The following is an 18,248-nucleotide window of genomic DNA, read 5'->3' as shown; positions in this document are numbered from 1 at the left end:
ATGACTCACGTGCTCAACATACAATATATTCTCTATTAAAAAAGAAGAGAATCTGTTATTGATAACCATTAGGAGACGATCGCAAAATAATGCCATTTGCTGAAGTGCCTAACGGACTACTGGGTTCACTGGCAGGGCCTCAGAAGAGAAAAAGCGGGTGTCTTCTGAGCAGCTCTTAAAAGAGGCCTCTCCCCCACGCCGTGCTCCTGGCCTACCTTCTCAGCCTGAGCCTCCAGTGACTTCAGGTTGTTCGTCACAGTTTTCAACTCTTCTTCGAGCTCGGCACATTTGCTAATGTTTTCGATCAGAGGCAGAGAGGGTGGGAGACAAGCCAAAGGAAGGAGGAGAGAAAAAGGAGAGGGATGGGAAAAAATGAAAACCAAGTCCTAGAGAACAAAGGGCTGCCTTAAAGGAGCCAAATCGCCGGGTACCAAAATGCTTCGTGTTGCCATGGACACTGCCCTCCGACCTTCCAGCAGCAGGGGGGCAGGGTGACAAAACCCAACCACTCTTGGAGGCTGATGATTTGGCTTCTTTTCAGGCTGCACCAAAGAGCATTTATGAAGGAAAAACAAAGGAGTATAAAGGACCCAAAGAAAGCACTTAAAGCGAGATATAAGACAGCAGAGGGTGTGGTGGAGGCGCAGGCGTTACGAAACGAAGCAGGAGGCACCGGAAGCTGAAAGGCACCTGGGTTGCAGTTAAACCTAAAACCCACACACGAGCCGTCAGTACCTTATCCTCTGCTGCCATTAGTGCTTTCAAGGTCTGATCCATTATTCTTAACTGTTCTTCCAGCTGTCGAACTTGGCTGTTAGTGGACACAGGAAATGCACAAGGCCATTCTCAAAATCAAGTGTGCAGGTAAGGCATGCAGTGATACACGCATTCACACAGACACCCCACACAGGTCCTCCGTGTTCCATACTCGTGGCTCATCCACGTCAAATGAGCACATAAGGAGCCCGGAGCCGAAACAGGTCAATGTGCAGCTGCCAGAAGGTCATGCTGTTTAGTCACTGCTCTGCAGCACCCCACACACGGCCTCCTGGCGCCGGGTCCGCTTACCCTTCCGAGAGCTCAGCCCGCTCCTCTGCACGTTCCAGGTCACTCTCAATGATGACCAGCTTACGGGCCACCTGCAGCAGGACAAACAGAACATACACACCATGGCGCTTACGAGCTCTGAGCAGGGGGGCTGGGGCTGGGGCTGGATCCATCAGCACCCCCGCCACCCCTCGCCGGAGTTCTCATCTACAAACAGGAGTATCCTCTTTCCTGTGGGCTGGAGAGAAGCAAGTCTCCACCAGGAGGGCCAGTGGAGAGGAGACCAGAGGCTTCTGCTCACCAAAGCCCAGAGCGGTCACTTATGAGTGGGCTGGCTCATTTTAAGTCCGACCCAGGTGAAGCCCATATAATTACACAGCAGTCAGACCAACGTGAGGAAGGAGGGAGAGAGATGAAATCCACAATCTCAAAAATAGCAGTATGATGAGACATGCTGCCTTTTATGCTGCAGAGGTGGGGGCTGCAAGACAAGGCTGAAAATAACCCTAAGAACTCCATCAATTTAGAGCTCTGTACCTCAACTTCCTTTTTGTGGAGGAGGTTAAAAATGCCAACAGAAATAGCATGCGAAGCTGGCGAGATGACTAATGAGGTAAAATCTGTATTCAGTGGAAGAAAGGACCAGAGAGAAGGGATCCTCTGAAGCGTTTCAAAACTAGTGGGCACAGTGTAACCCGGAGATGATGCTGATGATGAAAATGGTAACAAAGGAGGGTCAATGCCGTTTCAGGACAGCCATGTTACATTAAAAGAAAAACTAAAACCTTAATAGTCGTGTCAGCTTTGTTACCATAAGAGGTTGTTTTATGGGGACATGACCAGGAGTGATTCATATGTGAAGCTCAGGAGAGAGGAGGACAGACTGAGAGGGCCCTCCGTGAATCCAGGCAGCCAGGGCACGGTCTGCGCCTCTGTCTGCCTGAACTGGGCTGCACTAGGTGAGTCACACTAGCAGGGACTGTTTGCACGGTGACAGCATGACAGGCCCTTCCACAAGACACCAGAGGTCCAACTCTCCCTTCTCCTGGCCAACCCAGTCTTTGGGGCAGGGGCCGGTGGGACAGAAGCTTTTGTCTTTCCCAGTGTGACTGATCGGCTTTAAAGCCTGGGATCCCCTAGCAGGGTCAAAATTAAGAGCCATTTTCTGGAGACAAAGGGACTCTGCTTCTCAAAACCAGCCATTTCAGCTAAGGAAACAGATGGTTTCACTGAAGAACGCAAGGCTGCACAACGCACACCCCGCCCCCACCCCACTCCCCCCGCCCCCTCAAGGCCGCGGCGCGGAGTCCGCGAGGCTGTGGGCCCCAGGAGCTGACCTCTTCATACTTGCGGTCGGCATCTTCAGCAATGTGCTTGGCCTCTTTCAGCTGGATCTCCTGAATTTCCATTTTCTCCTCATCCTTTTGGGCTCGGCTTTCAATGACTTTCATGCCTCTGAAAAGGAAGACGAGCGGGAAGACCCCAGCATTAGAGCCGGCTTCCAAGAGCCCACACTGTTCCGCACAGGTCTGAGAGGCTCACCGTAACCGGCTGACGGAAACAGAGCATAGAGCCAGTTTCTATTTTCCAAACCATGAAGCGAGACTTCCCAGAGCTGAAGGTGAAAAAAGACATGCACTTCTCTATCTGCTTATTGTGAATGAAACCTCGCACTTCTGGTACAGCTGAAACTGTCCAGGCAGCTAAGGGTAAATGAAAAGTACCATATCAGGATCCTGTTTGAATCTGGGAGGCGTGGAATCAGGAAAAGCCAGCCTGGTTTACTTGCTATATAAATAATGGGATGTCTTTCCCTTTTCTGGTGGGAAGCTTCAGCTTGAAAATGGACCAAAGTTAGAACAAAAGCAAATCTATCTTCATGTACTTCCTTCCTACAATGAAAGGAGCTGTTCTTATCCCATTAGCCACAAACATAAATGTTAGTTTGAACCATACGAAATGGCTGGTATCTGACCACGTCAGACCTATAAAAATAGCAATTTCACATGGGTAACCTAAACACTTCAGATGAGAAACTGAGTTCTGCCTATAATGGAACGCTCTCATTACAGAGGTGTCGAGAGACAGGACCAAAACCATCTTCTATGCTGATGCGTATGTTTGAATCCTTCAGCATGGTGGTAAGTTTTGGAAAATGTTAATTGACCTATGATCTATTACAGATGTAAGGAATAACAAGCTATGTTAAAACGGGATTCATTTACCAAAGCCTAAGTAGGCAGTAAGATAAACAAATTACTATTTTTTGAGGAAGCACTACAATATGTTTTAGGACACCTGCGTCTTGGCTGGGCCGTAAATTCTCCGAGGCTTTGGGCAGGCCACACCAGTCTCTGAACCCTAGTTTTCTCATCTGTAAAACCACGGGACTGGACTAAATGTCTCTAATACCTTTTTACTCCCAAGTCTAACTTTGCCAGATTGCCCTTTAAGTCCACTAGCAAGTGTCTTTCCGAAGAAGAGAGACACAAAGCCGCTGGTTATGTGTACACTGTAAGAGATGATGACTCATCTTAAAGATTCCAAAACTCTTGGCCAGAAAAGAAACAGTAAGCAACAGTGAATAATGAGCTGAAAACTTCAGCTAAAGACCTTCTTTAATCCTAAGGCCTGAAGTCACTCTTTATGCGTGGTGGAGGGGCAGACACGCACCTCCAAGATGGAGAGGTGGACACGATGACTGACTGCATGCAGCTGCCCAGGTTACGGCACAGATACACACTTTCTAGTGTCTGAGACACCACACTACGTTGTCATCCCTCAAGTGGCAGAGCTCTCTCTAGTCTTGAGGAGTCTTTCTTGGAGTGCTTCCAAGCGATATGAGTACATTAACTTGAGCGGTCGAGCATGAGAGAAAATGCCTCCTGGAATACACGATGCTGAGCTGGCCGATATGGCCCTGGGGTTCCTTTACTACCATAAGCCTGAATCTTGGGGTTATGAGTCAGGTAGAGCCAGGTCACAGGGGGAGCAGGCTCAGAAAACATGTGTATCTGACTATTTATCTGTGCACGTGTGTCTTACCAGGTTTACTAAGTCCAGAACAATGTACTCCTGTGGACCATATTTCTGCTTTATCTGTGCTTTCCCTTCTCCTCACTTGTCGGGCTATTCTACAATCGATGGCCTACACTTTACCTAAGTCTAAGCCGCCCTGGTGTATTTTAAAATAAAGTTACCTTTTTAAAAAACGCACAACTACTCCGGATCAGCAGGAATGAAAGAACCAACAAGCATCCCCAGAACCTCCTGTTTACACGTCCAACTCCCTCACTGGGTGGTGAGCTCTCGGAGGGCAGGAATAGGGTCTTTTTCTGCTTAAGAACCTTGGAGTTTAAAACAGTGCTTTGCACAAAGGTGTCCCACTAATGTTTAATGAACAAAACCAGTAGCTACGCCTGGATCAAGTGAGGAAATGATCCCATCAAGGTACTGGAAACTTCTTCAACGCCCAAGATCAGAGAAGCCCTCCTGTACCACCAGGAGGAAAGGCTATGCTAACAGGCGGGCTGGACCAGGGGTCCTCACCTCTCACTCTCGTCTGCTGCCTTCTCGGCCTCCTCCAGCTTCTGCAAGGCTGTTGCCAGACGCTCCTGGGCACGATCCAACTCTTCCTCAACCAGCTGGATGCGTCTATTCAGAGACGCTACGTCAGCTTCAGCCTGGGCAGAGAGAGAGAAAGGTGTTTGAGTGCTGGAGGGAGAGAGAGGGCAATGCCCTCAGGAGAGGCTGAGAATGAAGCCCTGGTGCCAGACAGCAAGCCTGGGCCTCATGCTGAGCTACCTTCACGTGGGTTACAAGCCCTGGTCGACTCTGGAGTTGCTGGACAAGTCCATCCTGTGATTTCCACAGTGAACGTCCACCCTGGGCTACACACAGACCCCCACACACCATCCTCATCAAGCAGGCGGACCAAACGCTCTCTCACGTGGTTCCTTTCTTCTATGGGTTTCTCCACGCTGGCTTTACCTGCCTGTTAAAGGAGAGTTTCACTACAGCCACTGCACTTGGTGGGCCTGAGGTGCGGACGGAGGGACGAAACGGACCTAGCCAGGCTCAGCCACACCACACAAGAGCACTCAGTTGACAGTGAGACCCGGTCTCAGGAGTCTCAGTTCTCCTTTCTCCTGGCCACTTTCTCAAAGGGGCTTTATAAAGAAACTACAATATCTTTAAATTCAGTGGTTCTAAAATATACACCATACAGACACAACAAAACCCAGCAGGCCCCCTCCCCTTCAGCGACCCCTTTAGAATAACTGGTCACGCTGGAACAGGGCCGACACAAATTTCTCAAGTGTTTTTTAACCTAAGCCTACTGGAATTTCTCACAAGTCAAGGTTACTACAAGAAGAGTTTCAGGCTCCTTAGGAGAAAAGCACTGTAGATACTCTTTCTACTTGGTATCTGTCTCTGAAGTAAGATGTTTTTTTCTTGGGGATGCAGAAGTTACCATTTGTTACTATGCACCTCGGAATACTTGTATGACTGGATGGTCCATTATATACACTTGCATTGGTGGCTGTTTAAATATAATGCATGGAAGTGAAAGATGGAGTCTGCTAATCTGGTCCCCTTTCCTTGTCCACTCTGAATGTGCGTTGGGGTGATGGGGTTTTCAGGACACTTGAGAGTTTCCTAAAAATCACAACATGCACTTAGGGACCTATGCTAGCTCCATCTACATTCCTGTTTTCCTTACTCAGCATCTTATGTGCAAGGAATTACGATTCTCTGGACAGAGTATGGGCTCAGTAAATGTCTACCGAATAAAATGAGTAAAACCAACCTAATTTAAACAAAAGCAACTTTCTTAGCTCCTGGACGCATGATGTACAGTTGGAAATGCACGTATAGTTAGAGGCTGTGATTATGGCCTTGAACTAAAGGAATATGAGAACATTCTGCTCTTTGCTCATCTAGATTTGTGAGATTCTAAAAGCCAAGTTCTGTCTGGGAAATTCTGTCTGGGTGATTAGGGCATCTCCAACCACGGTGAAGGGCTCTCTATAAAAACATTCAAATACACTTTTATCTTGTCAAAAATTAACTATGTAGTAACAATGGGTTGATAGAGGCAGGGAGCAGGAGGAAGTGTGAAATGAAGCCAAGGTCAGTTTACAATTGTACTGGCTCACAGAGTAAATCATTACAGGTGCACAGCCAGTCAGGGCCCCACCAGGCCTGACTGGCAGATGAATGTTGGGTTTTTCTGGAGAAGGGTTGAAGGTAATAGGGGTAACACATATCTTATTTAAAAGATTTTAGCCCCATTTTAAAAAAAACTGGAAGGAGGTATACATTAAGGGTATACTTTTTGGGTCAGGTCAGATTTGTTTTCTGTATTTTCCATTTCCAGTAAAATTCTATTTCTTTTATGAACAGGGGGAGAACAAGCCACTCTGAAAGCTGAAACTAAAAGGAAGAGTAAAACAAAAACCACTCTCCAAAACACCACCACCAACAAAAAACTCAGTAGAACGTCTAGGTCATGTACTCAAGAGTATTTCCCCCCACCCGACTTTCTTAAATATCTCTCTTGCAGGTGTTGTGGCTGGAGAAATGTCAACAAGATTTTTAAAACGATTTTCACAGCAACCACACTCTAAGTTCCCAGCTGTTTTCTCACTGGGCCCCAACCTTGAGGACTTTGTACTCATAGAAAGGAGACCATTTATGCTCTGGGGAAAGAAACTTCCAGGTGACAGGCCAGGCTAGGTCCCCAGCCTCCCACACAGCTAGGGCGTCGGAGTAAGGAGACGGCTCCCTGTGTTCCATCCTCCTCTGCACAAATGATCTTCCCCCAAGAGAGGCCCCCCCATCAATATGCATCTCCCCTCTTACTGTTCTTTCCTTTAGCTCAGACACTTTTATAAACGTCACCAACTCTTTCCCTCCTGGGGCATTTTGCAGACTGTACAGGAGGTTGTGTCCTAGAGAAAACCAGTCAACAGGCCTCATACAGGGCACCCCAACGACTGGGAGTGGGAACCTGTTCCAGGAGCCAGGCTGAGGCAACACTGAGAACAGACCTGTGGGTGGTCTGCAAAACGGGGTCACAGTGGTTTAGCTGGAAGGCCTCGTCCAGCAGTTCCCACAACGGGCTGGGTGTCAGAATTCACTAGGAGCTGCACATTAAAAATACAAATTTCCAGGCCGGATCCCTAGAGATGATGACTCAAGAGGCCAGAGAGAAGGGCAGGAATCTGCACTATAAAGAAGCAACCAGTCCCACCCCTCTACCCCACCCACCACCCAGAGAAGCTGGCAAATCCTGTGGGAACCACTCATCTAGCTCTAGGTTAAAGAGAAAATAGAAAAAGGGAGGAAACTTTGACGCCAGGGGCTGAAGCGTGCTCAGGTCACACAGCCATTAGCGGGAGAGGAGAGTAACACTCAAGCCCCCTGCTTCTCCTGTGCTGGCTCACCTCGCTTCTCCAGGCCTCCTGGCACCTTGCGGAAGCCCTGGGGTTGGTGGTTCTCACCTACAGGGTCCTTCTGCCTTCTGATGTCAGAGTGGCAGGGTCTCTACAGCAACCCCCCACCCAGCCCACAAGGAAGGTCTTCAGCGAGAGCCAGAAGCCAAGGCCTGCTGCCCCACAGGTTTCAGACCAGACGGGCAGAGGTGCTTGTAGGCTACAGCCCAGGTCTGAGAGCAGTGTCTGGGGTCCATCTATCTCCACGTAAGCTTCCTCTGGGAAAAATCTGGCTTCTCAGAACTGACCTGGCTGGTGTGACTGCAATTTGGTTTGGTTCCCTAAAATTCAAGATACACTTAATTCGATAAGTTGATTAAGGGCACTTATCTTTATAGTTTTGTTTTTTTTTTTGGGGGGGGGGATTATGCTCTGTATTCAAAAGGCCCCCATCTCTCACCTTCACCAGCTTTTATTTCTGGTATATATTCTCTGAGTTCTGAGGTTTATTTAGGTATTTTCTAAGGTTCTCTTTAATACAGCACATGGGCAGTCTACTTGACTTAACCTAGATAAACAAGATTATACCATATAGCACAGGGAAATAAATACAAGATCTTGCGGCAGCTCACAACGAAAAAAAAAGTGACAATGAATATATGTATGTTCATGTATAACTGAAAAATTGTGCTCTACACTGGAATTTGACACAACATTGTAAAATGACTATGACTCAATAAAAAAATGTTAAAAAGAAAAAAAAAGACTTAACCTGCTGTTGCCTCTGCCAGTACAAACCCCACAGCCACATGACCATCTGTTATTTAAAAAGCAGATATAAATAACAAGGCGTTTGGGAAGGGTCAAGACCCCAGAAGCAAATTACTTCCAGGCATGGAAATCACCCTCAGTGCACTGGGTTAGCTTCTAACAACAGTGCATGTACCGACACTGCTGGCGAAGTCTCTCAGCCTGGAATGATGGTTTCTTTTATTTCAAAAGTGCTATTGTGTCCCAACTTGTAATGAGCTACTCAGAAAAAGAGACTGCTATATTAGTAAGGGCTACCAATTGTCTTCCTGCAGATTTGCTGTTAAACCACCACCAGGCGCTCTGCGTTTGTGAGCCGTCTTCGATCTGCGTATGTCTCCCCCCATCCTCTGGCAAGGTACCAGCTACCTACACAGAAAACAAGGGCAGGTGTACCCCAGTCCCGTCCCAACAAGACACTACACAGAAATCAAGGGCATGCCCACACAATAAAGCAAGATATTACTCCAAATCATATTTAAACAAAAACTTTAACATGGCCTAGACTTTCATGAAATCCAGATGTTACAGCCAATACAATTAAAGACAATTTAAAAATAGCAATGCTTTTTACTTCTTCAAAAAAGTTTTCCAGTTAAGATTATTAAGGAAAAAAACTGGAGGAGAATAATACTATATCCTAAAAATAAATCCTCTGGAACATATTTTCAAAGTCCTGCCTGAACTGGAGTGCAGCGTGGGATGATGAAGGTCAAGCCTTTTTACTGCATGCAAACTGTTGTTGTACAGAGACGGTTGCACCCAGCTTACTGTGGAAGACCAAGTCACTACAGCCAAGTTAAACTTCTGCCCTTATATGGTAAGGAAAGGGGGGAAAACACGGATGACATTAAGGGACACTCCCATGGATAAGAGATAAAAACCATCTCCTCAATCTGCACTGAAGCCTGTAATCCACAAGGCATATTTGTATAATGAGCGAGAGGGATGTGAACGGGGCAGTGCCTTCGCCTTGCCTGTGCGTGAAAGCAGAAAGCCAGAGGAGACACTCTCATTACTGCCACCCCACGTGAGCACAAAATGCACTCTTAGATTCCTGGTCTTGGAAATAGTTACTAACTTAAAGAGGAAAGGGCTGGGAATTTTTATAAATTGGTTATTTTCCATGATTTAATAAAGTTGCCAGTTAAGAACCTACAGGCTGCAACTTTAAGTCCCCTCATTTGCTGGGTACCATCCAGAAAGGAGGAATGAGAACTGGCTTTTTCTTGCTCCCTTTTTCCCTTTGATAAGGACAAAAGACAAACAAAACCCTAGTGGGTCATAAGACCTAGAGTCAACCATTACATCAAGCAAAGTAGCCTCATTCCAACATTTTGAAGGGCCCACACACCTTGGAAAAACAAACTGAGAGGGAAAAAAAGGGATGGCTGCTTTTTCCAAGGTAAGTGCTGGTGTAATAGGGCCAATTAACTACAGCCTGACTGAACCTTTGAGAAACTGAATTCAGGGCCAACTCACCACGTATTTTTTGCAGGGGCTTGTGACTTTGTCTCTAAACTTTCATCTTTGCTACCAAGAAAAACTGTGACTGCTAGTTTAACTCACAGTTTTGTCTAACAGCTACCAAGAAACCACCTTAAGTCAGTCACCTTTAAGTTCCTAACATCTTCCAGAAGTTAGGAACAGCTCTCAATTGGACATTCGCTCTTCAATGGTCTGACCCAGTCCTCAAACTGCTGTCCTAAAAAGTTCCGTAACCGTCCAATCACTTGGATAGACTATTTTCAAAACAGACTTTAAAAAAATTGAACCTATTTAAACCACTTTTAATATAAAGCTTTGAAAAGAATGAAAACACCATCTTTAGCCAACAGACCCAGGAAGAGTGTGGTTATAAAAACTAAGCCCAAAAGAGAAGGTGAGCGTAGTAGTAACAACGTGCTCTTCATAAAATTTATCTTCTGTGTCTAACATCGATCACCAGGCCAGGAGTCGATAGAAGGCTCTCCTGTACAGGACCACATACTCCCTTTCTGAGCAGGGGGAGGAGAGTTCCACAGACTTTCACCACTAATACCTCTTCGACCTCACCAAATATTCCTTCCACCCAGCCGGCATCCTCTCTCCATTCAAGGTGCAAAAAAGAAAAAAAAAAAAAAAAAAAGATTGATCAGAAGCATTTAAATGAAGAGTTTTAGGTTAGAGTGCAATGAGCAGGCCATTTTTAAGACCCTTCGACAGCTGGTGAATTGTAAGCAAAGGAGTAATGAGGGATGAGGAGGGTGCTACAGTTTTAACACCTACTGACAGAGCACTTAGCCTAGTGTGCTAAGCTGCACTGCAACTTCTCTACACGTGCTTCTTTTCACCTTCACAACAGGCAGGTACTGTCACTACCCACACTGTACAGTCAGGGAACTGAGGGACTGAGAAGTTAAAGGATTCAAATCCTGGCAGCCTGGGTCCAGAGTTCTTTCTCCTATCCATTACGTTCTATTGGTTCTAATGGTTCAAGGACAGCTGCGAGCCAGTCGGAGAGGGAGCTGGAATTCATTCATCGCCCGGCCAGATTCAGAGACATCCATGGGACCTTTGCTGTCCTGTCCTCTACAGAAATCGATCTTTTGCCTATTGATTTCCTGGTTCCTGTCTATTTCATCTGAAACTTCACCTAGTGAGGTGTTCCTCTTAAGAGGTCCTGTTTGCTTCTTTGTATTTTATGCAAAATAGGTCTTATAGTTTCTGTGGCCAACCATAATGCCATTGCATACACTTAAACATTATGATTTACTCAGAATAGGCTGCTATTAAGCACAGCAGGACCCCATATTACCGCTTGTCATAAAATTCCCTAGGGTGTTTGAGAATCTTGATTGAAAACACACACTCAAAATCAACAAACAGCAAATGCTTAAACCACCCCTGAAATCCTGTTCCTGTTTGCGGGATACTTTGCTTTAGGAGAAAGGAAGGCAGGTATTACACTCAACGTGGGGGAGGGGAAGCTGGCAAGAGAAAACACTCAATGATCGTAGCCATTTAGCCAACTTTTTTCAAGACTCGGTAACAAAGGAATATCTATCTGTGTAAGAGAACTTGGGAGGAGGGAAGGTTAAGAAAGGGAAGGGCAAAGGTCCGCATATTAAGCCAGAACACGCGCTGTCACTGTCTCAACCACCCCAGAGAAACAGGCTTTCATGAAATCAAGGGTGAACAGGGATGGGGGAGTTTAGCATCCCCAGGCCCCAAAGTCCGGCAATGCCTCAGACTTGACCTGTGAGCGCCCTTCCCAAACGAACGGATTTCCAAGAGGAGGGACCTCTTCCGTCCCCACCCTCCTAGTAAATAATGCCAGCGGCGCAAAGTGCACGTCCCAGGGAACCCGAGACACGGGGCCGAACGCAACCCCCCCCCCCCACCGCCTCCACCTATAGCCCCTTCTGCGAAAGAAAGTGCTGCTTCCAGAAGCTTCTCAGCATCACTCCTGCTTCCCACCTCGGTTCTTTGACTTTAGACCAGAGAGATGAAAAGGAAGGGCTGCGGAGAACAGGCAGGGCCCCTCCCCAGAGCCCGACGCCTGCTGGCCCAGGTGCTCCAGGTGCGGCCCGAGGCGGGGGGAGGGGTGGCGGGGAAGGTGGGCTCCGCCGGCCGCAGTGGGGCGGACGGCGGGGGAGGCGCCCCCGGGGGTGGGTGATGGGTGGGTCCCTTACGGTCTCCCTCAGCTTCCTCTCGTAGTCCAGCTCGCGCTGCAGGCTGCCCGCGCGCTCCTCCGCGGTGTCCGCCTGCTCCTGCAGGCTCCGGATCTTCCTCCGCACCGCCTCCAGCGAGCTGCTCCCCGCCATCGCACCGGGCGGCGGCGGCGGGCCGGCAGGCAGGCGGGCTGCGCTCGGAGAGGCCGGCTGCTGCGCTCCTGCCGCCGCTGCCGTTGCCGCACTCGGACCGCCCGGCCGCCCCGCCCAGGCCGCGGTGCGAGACGGCGGCGCCCCCTGCTGCCGAGGCACAGCCCGGAAGTCGCAGCCTCCCGGGCGGCGCAGGCGAACCGCAGGCGAGTGCGCGAGCGCCGGGGGCGGGCCCAGCGGGCGGGGCGGGGCGCGGGCCGCGGACCCCGGGAATTCGCCCAGCGCGGGAGGCACTGCGCATGCTCACGGCCATGGGGCTGACGGGCGAGGTGCGCGCGCTGCGGGGGCACCTGGCGGGCGGGAGGGCAGCTGCCGTGTCAGGAGTTTTACTTCGACTCCCAGCGCCCTTTCCCGGCGCCGTGGGGACCCTGGGGTAACGGACTTGGCTGCTAAGGGCGATGGTGCCGCCTACTGGCGGCTGGAGGGCTCCGCTCCGGACTCTCGGATTCCCATGCTCAGGAAGAGGGAAGCCGAGCGAGAGAGGTTTGGGGCCTTAATGTGCCCCCCAAAGGGACTGTTCTCGATGTAAAGAACTCCAGGACGCAAGATCGTACCCACAGCAACTCTCCTCCGCCTCATGGAACTCATGAAGTGAAAATCACTATCATACTGTAGATAGGTTAAACCTCCTAATCTAAATGCAGTCTTCCTAGGTTAGAATCTGGCTTTTAGTTCTCTCCTGGCTATTCCTTTCGACAAATGATTTGACTTCATTTGTAAAAGCGGGGTTCATAGGCGTCCGTTCCTCATAGGGCTGCTGTGAAAATTATGAAATAAATAGAAAATGCTAAACACAAAACCTTGTATATGATTAACTCAAATGGTAGCCTTAGTATTTAATAAATACACAGGTACTGTCTTTTAAGACTCAGACTGGGGTTCATAACCAGCTGTGGGATCTCAGGCCCGCCAGCCTCTCTGGGGCTTACTTTCCTTTCCATAAAAACAATCATCTCAAGAGTCCCTTCTGACTTACTTCACTTAGCATAATGCCCTCCAAGTCTATCCATGCTGTATTATGCTAAGTGAAGTAAGTCAGACAGAGAAAGACAAATACTGTAAGATATCACTTACATGTGGAATCTAAAAAAATACAATGAACTAGTGAATGTAACAGAAAAGAAACAGACTCACAAATGTAGACAAGGAACTAGTGGTTACCAGTGGGGAGAGGGAAGCGGGGGAAGGGGCAAGATGGAGGTGGAGGATTAAGAGGTAAAAACTATCAGTTATAAAATAAGCTACAAAGAAGTATTGTATAACATGGGGAATATAGCCAATATTTTATAACTATAAATGGAGTATAGCTTTTAAAAATTGTGAGTCACTATACTGTATATCTGTAACATATAATATTGAACATCAACTATACTTTTATTTAAAAAAATGATATTGTAAAATAAATACGTAAGTTAAAAAATAGTTAAGATTAAATAAAAAGAGTCCTTTCTGGTTACAACCTTCTCTGATTTTAGATCAGCCTTTGAGAATCTTCTGGAATCTGACCAATTCTGGGCTGGACTGAGATGCCTTTAAAAGGCATGCCAAAGAGGGCTACAGAAACCTAGGAGAGCCTCTAGCTACAGCTGGATGAAAACCAAAGTGGACAAAATCTCTGGGAACTGGCCTCTGCCAATTCTCCCCTTGGGCTACATTTTAAAATGCCTTCTAAGTCTCAGGGCTCCCCTTCCTCATCTTTAACACAGAAGGCCCTTTAAGTAAATTCCTGTGTTTAAGTGTGGGAATAATAATGAAAAAGAAAACACACTTGGCAACCCCTCCTCCTCCAAAGCCCTAAGAGCAAAGCTCCTTTGCTTTTCTGACTCATTTGCTTTGGACTTTCTCACAGCCTCTGCTGAAACACTCACAAACCCCAGCACCGACCCTCACATCCTGTAGGTGGAGCCTCTTGCTTTGTTTCCACACAGTTCATCTAGTCAGCAAGGAGGTCACAACTCCTTCCTTAAGAGTATAGACTGTGGACCTAACTTTGAGAGTGGGAGAAGGGGGCATCTGGGAGCCTCCAGGAGGAGCCCCAGAAACTGCTGGACACGTGCAAATGCTCTAAGCGGCCAACTAGTGACGTAATGTCCTGCTTTTCAAACACCTGGGAAAGTCAGTTTCAGGTGAGTTCATTTTCATGCTGATGTCATTATACAAGAGTTTAGGACAGTTGTTCTCAGCCTTAGCTGCACATTGGAATCACCTGGGTATTTTAAAAATACTAACACCTGAGTTCCACTCCCAGAGATTCTAATTGGCCTCTGGTGCAGCCTGGATTTTAAGTTTTCAAACCATCATAGGTGGTTGTTTAGCTAAGGTTGAGAAGCACTGATTTAGGAAGCAAAGACCTGCAGGGACTAAAGACTCACATACTGCAGATGACAGATACATCATAGTTATTGGGGAAGGGGTTGGGGCCAGAGAGAAAAATGGAGCCCTTGATCCCAAAAAGCCTCACTTAGGTGGGGTGAGAACAAAAAATTCAAAACAAAACCGTCAGAGATCTGACCTTGGGAATTACATGTTTTTAAGCTAGGAAGAGCCCATTTCTGGAATAGGATTTGTAAAGTATGTTGGTAAATTAGTAGAAAAATGTGAAAATGTTTTACACTGGTGAGTAATAACAGTGCAGTGTCCTAATCCCAAATGTAATATGATTCTGCCTCAGGAAGCTGACCTCGCTCCTACCTCCTTTCTCTAATGACATCTGTCTCTTCCTCCTTAAGTCTTGACTATTTTTACTAGTTAGGAATCACTCTAAATATAGCATTTCTTCATAAACTCCTTCCACATTCCTACAGGTTCCAAACAACTTAAGATGTCTTAAAGGGGAAGATGATCAATATACTTACTACCGTCCCCCCAACCCCGACAAAAAAAATGTGTACTATATTAGGGACAGTTTTCCAGTGAGGGGAAAAAAAACAAAACGTAGTTTCAAAAACCTCCCTCTACTCCTGGCTCCGCCCCCCAAGGTGGCTTTAAATATCCTCTTTTCCACTTCTGCCCTGCCTCATTAGAATGCTCCCTTAAACAAGGGTTTTCAATAAAGACATGATAGCACCGCGTAGTTATAATAATCATGATTTTTTTTTTCTGTTAAGAATTGTAGTAGCTTTTTTTCTCCTTCTCTTGCTTTTGGTCTTACTGGGCTGTTTTCAAATTCTCTGCATTCTTTTCCTTATAAGGAATATCTCTCCTTGATCTATCAGCGGCTCTTTTGAAAAAGCTAAATAAACGTCCTGCTAGAGAATTTGGGGGAGACAGACATCCTCCATTTAACCATATAAAGAGCAGGCATCTGATCTACATTATAGAAAACAGGCGCAGAGTTATATGTGTTCTTTGGCTTTTTTTTCTAAAGCCAAGTAGTTTGTAACTTAAATGTTTTAGCTAAATCAGTGCTTCCCTGAACCGCCTTTCCAGGAACCTTGCTTTTCACTGAAGCTTTCTTTTTGTCAGATTCTAAATGTCCTTTGTCTGGATCTCTCATTTACAAAGCACACTTGAAGATTACGTTTCAAGCCTTTCATGTCACAGAAAACTTTTACTGATTTCAAGACCCAGACACTCCTGCAGCCTGCACTTTACTCTCAGAAAATTCTGCTGTTGGACTTGGTAGTTCAATTTCTGGGCATAGCTTTCCCCAGTGCTCATACATTCTTGGAATTGTTACTAACTTCCCAAAGAATTCTTTCCTAATTGGGCATCTAGGCTTAATTAGCTTCTAGAATGGAATCCAACGGTGTGAAAAGAAGCCAGGCCTTTGGAAATCTAATGCTTGTCTTGACTTAGCAGAAGAGGCAAGCTCTTCAGTTAAAAAGATTCCAGAGGGCAGCGGACAAAATGCTGGTAGAGCTTTTGCGGTGCGTGCATCACCCCTGAAACTATGTGGTGGTTGTCAGAGGCTGACAGGTGGGGGTGGGGCGAGCAGGAGAGTCGGGGGCAGCTAGCTCACTATGCCATATAAAGCACTGAGCTATATATAACTCCCAGCTTACTTTTTGGATCTAGTGCCCTCAGACTGCAGACTCAAGCAAGTATCATCTTCCCAGGCAGATCTTAAGGACTGGATTAAGGCTTCCCTATTGAGAAGGGAGGCCTCAAGGATCTCTGTGGTCCACTACCAAGCTCAGCCTTCTAAGTAGCACCATGCCATCTTTTCAGTTTAGAGGTCCTCTGTACTCTGACTGGACCCACCACCGAAAACCAGGCCTTCCCACCCACCAGAAATGGCAAATGGAAAGTCAAGAAAACTAGGTACTCTGTTTGGACCAACCTTGGTGATGACACCTTAGAGGTTTTCTGCCAGCAGGGAGGCAAGGTTCACCTCCAGAGTCCCAACTTCAGTTGCTCTATTCTCCCAGCTTCTCACCCACCCCCTCTCCACCCCCAAGGGTGGGGGAAAGAAGGAGAAAAAAAAAGAGAAGAATGGATGAAATAAAAATGAATGTGTGCAGTAGCAGTTGGAGGCAGCATCCAGTGCGCTGGGCCATGGCAGGCTGTGTGCAGGTGTCCAGCAGGAGGAGGTGACCCTCCTCCAATGCTCTCTGGCCCCTGTGGTGACCCCAGAGCAGCCTCAAGGTCAAAAGGTGAGGGAGGCAGTGTGTGGGGGCACTTACGTCGGTGGCCTTTTTCTCTGCCAGCTCCAGCTTCTCCTGGGCATCTTTAAGAGCCTCGGAGTATTTGTCCAGTTCATCTTCGGTGGCCTTGAGTTTCTTTTGCAGCGACACCAGCTCGTCTTCCAGCTGGGAGTTGGCCGTGGTGGGGGGACGGGGACGGGGATGGGAGGGTGGGGGTGCAGCAGGCAGCGTGATCCCGCAGGAGAGGGGTGTGGGTGCACAGAACCAGAAGGACAGGGACAGCGGGAAAGAGAAAGGGAAAGACAGGGAGGGAGAGAGAGAGAGAGAGAGAGACAGAGTTAGCTATTCGTGTGTCGCGCCGCGCGCCCTGGGTACCTTGGCGGCGGTCTCATCGGCGGCCAGGAGGCTGTCCTCGGCCTTGTGCAGCTCCTCCAGCACCCGGTCCCGCTCGTCCTCCGACGCCCGCAGCAGCTTCTCATTCGCCGCTATGTCCTCCTCCAGCTGGGGGGCAGCGGCGAGCGGGCGCGGGCGGCCGGCACGGACCGGGTGTTAGACACACACACACACACACAGACACACACACATACAACACAGGGCACCGGGTTGGCTGGGGCCCTTCGGGTTTGGGGCGCCGCGAGTTGGGGTTCAAGGCTCCCTAGGTAACCCACTTACTCTGTGCTCACTCCGCACCCGCTTCCCACCCCCACCCCGCGCCCCAGGACGAGACTCCTGCCGAGGTCTCAGCGGGCTCAAGTCCACAATTTGGGGGTGCGGAAAACGTCCCCGTCTCCCCGGCCTTCGGGTCGTGCTCTCTATTCCGCCCCATCTTTGTTTTTAGGAAAACTCTGTGACTGACCCTCCTCCCTCCATCGCCCCCCGTTTAAAGTTTTAGTGTCCCCAGTCAAAAGTCCAGAAGAACTTCTAACACTTTCTGGACTTGGTTCCCTTCAGCCCACCCGCACCCCAAGTTCCGGATCCAAAACTGATTTCTGATTCTGAGAATCAAGTGCCTCTAGGACTTGAATGGACTTCGCGGGCTCTGGGAACCAGAGAAGGGAAATAAGTGTCCCCAGACAAGAGAAAAAGTTAGAATAAGCCTGCGTCTCGCTCTTTCCCCTTCCCCATTTCGGACGCCCAGGAGTCAGGGTGGCTCCCCAAGTCCTCGGGGTGAGGCGCCGGGAAGGGGTGCCCGGCCCGGGTCCCAGGACTCGGGGACCCCGGCGCGGGGAGCGCGGGCGACTGGTGGGCGCAGGACCCGGGAGGAGCAGACCTGCTTGCTCCTGTCCTCCGCCGCCTTCTTATCGGCCTCCGCCTGCTCCGCTCGATCCAAGGCGTTCTCCTTGTCGAGCTTGAGCATCTGCATCTTCTTCTTGATGGCGTCCATGGCGGCGGCGGCGAGGGGCCCTGGGGCTGCGACGGGAGCGGGGAGGCGAGCGCGCGCTGGGGTGGCCGAGCCGGAGTGCGAGCGCAGAGCCGCCTGCTGCTCCCAGATATGTACTTTCCCA

General features: G+C 48.5%; 1 protein-coding gene across 27 annotated transcripts in view; it reads right to left on the bottom strand.

Moving 5' to 3' along the window:
* TPM1 (tropomyosin 1) overlaps nucleotides 1-18,248 on the bottom strand; it is a 27,073-nt gene extending 8,825 nt beyond the window's left edge. For 4 of the 27 annotated variants that reach the window (XM_074366244.1, XM_074366258.1, XM_074366243.1 and 1 more), the window contains exons 1-6: nucleotides 18,014-18,229; nucleotides 16,783-16,908; nucleotides 4,597-4,730; nucleotides 2,385-2,502; nucleotides 1,069-1,139; nucleotides 216-291 (exon numbers count right to left, since the gene is read on the bottom strand). In XM_074366244.1, the coding sequence (XP_074222345.1) occupies nucleotides 216-291; nucleotides 1,069-1,139; nucleotides 2,385-2,502; nucleotides 4,597-4,730; nucleotides 16,783-16,908; nucleotides 18,014-18,127 (639 nt within the window). In that variant the 5' untranslated portion in view covers nucleotides 18,128-18,229. Of the gene's footprint in view, nucleotides 1-215; nucleotides 292-735; nucleotides 812-1,068; nucleotides 1,140-2,384; nucleotides 2,503-4,596; nucleotides 4,731-11,968; nucleotides 12,202-16,782; nucleotides 16,909-17,118; nucleotides 17,245-18,013 lie in introns of those variants that run through there. The other 23 variants (XM_074366250.1, XM_074366257.1, XM_074366249.1 and 20 more) reach the window with 20 other exon arrangements.

Source organism: Camelus bactrianus, chromosome 6 (assembly GCF_048773025.1).
Source record: "Camelus bactrianus isolate YW-2024 breed Bactrian camel chromosome 6, ASM4877302v1, whole genome shotgun sequence".
NCBI lineage: Eukaryota > Metazoa > Chordata > Mammalia > Artiodactyla > Camelidae > Camelus > Camelus bactrianus.
This window is presented reverse-complemented; position numbering and strand designations above follow the sequence as displayed.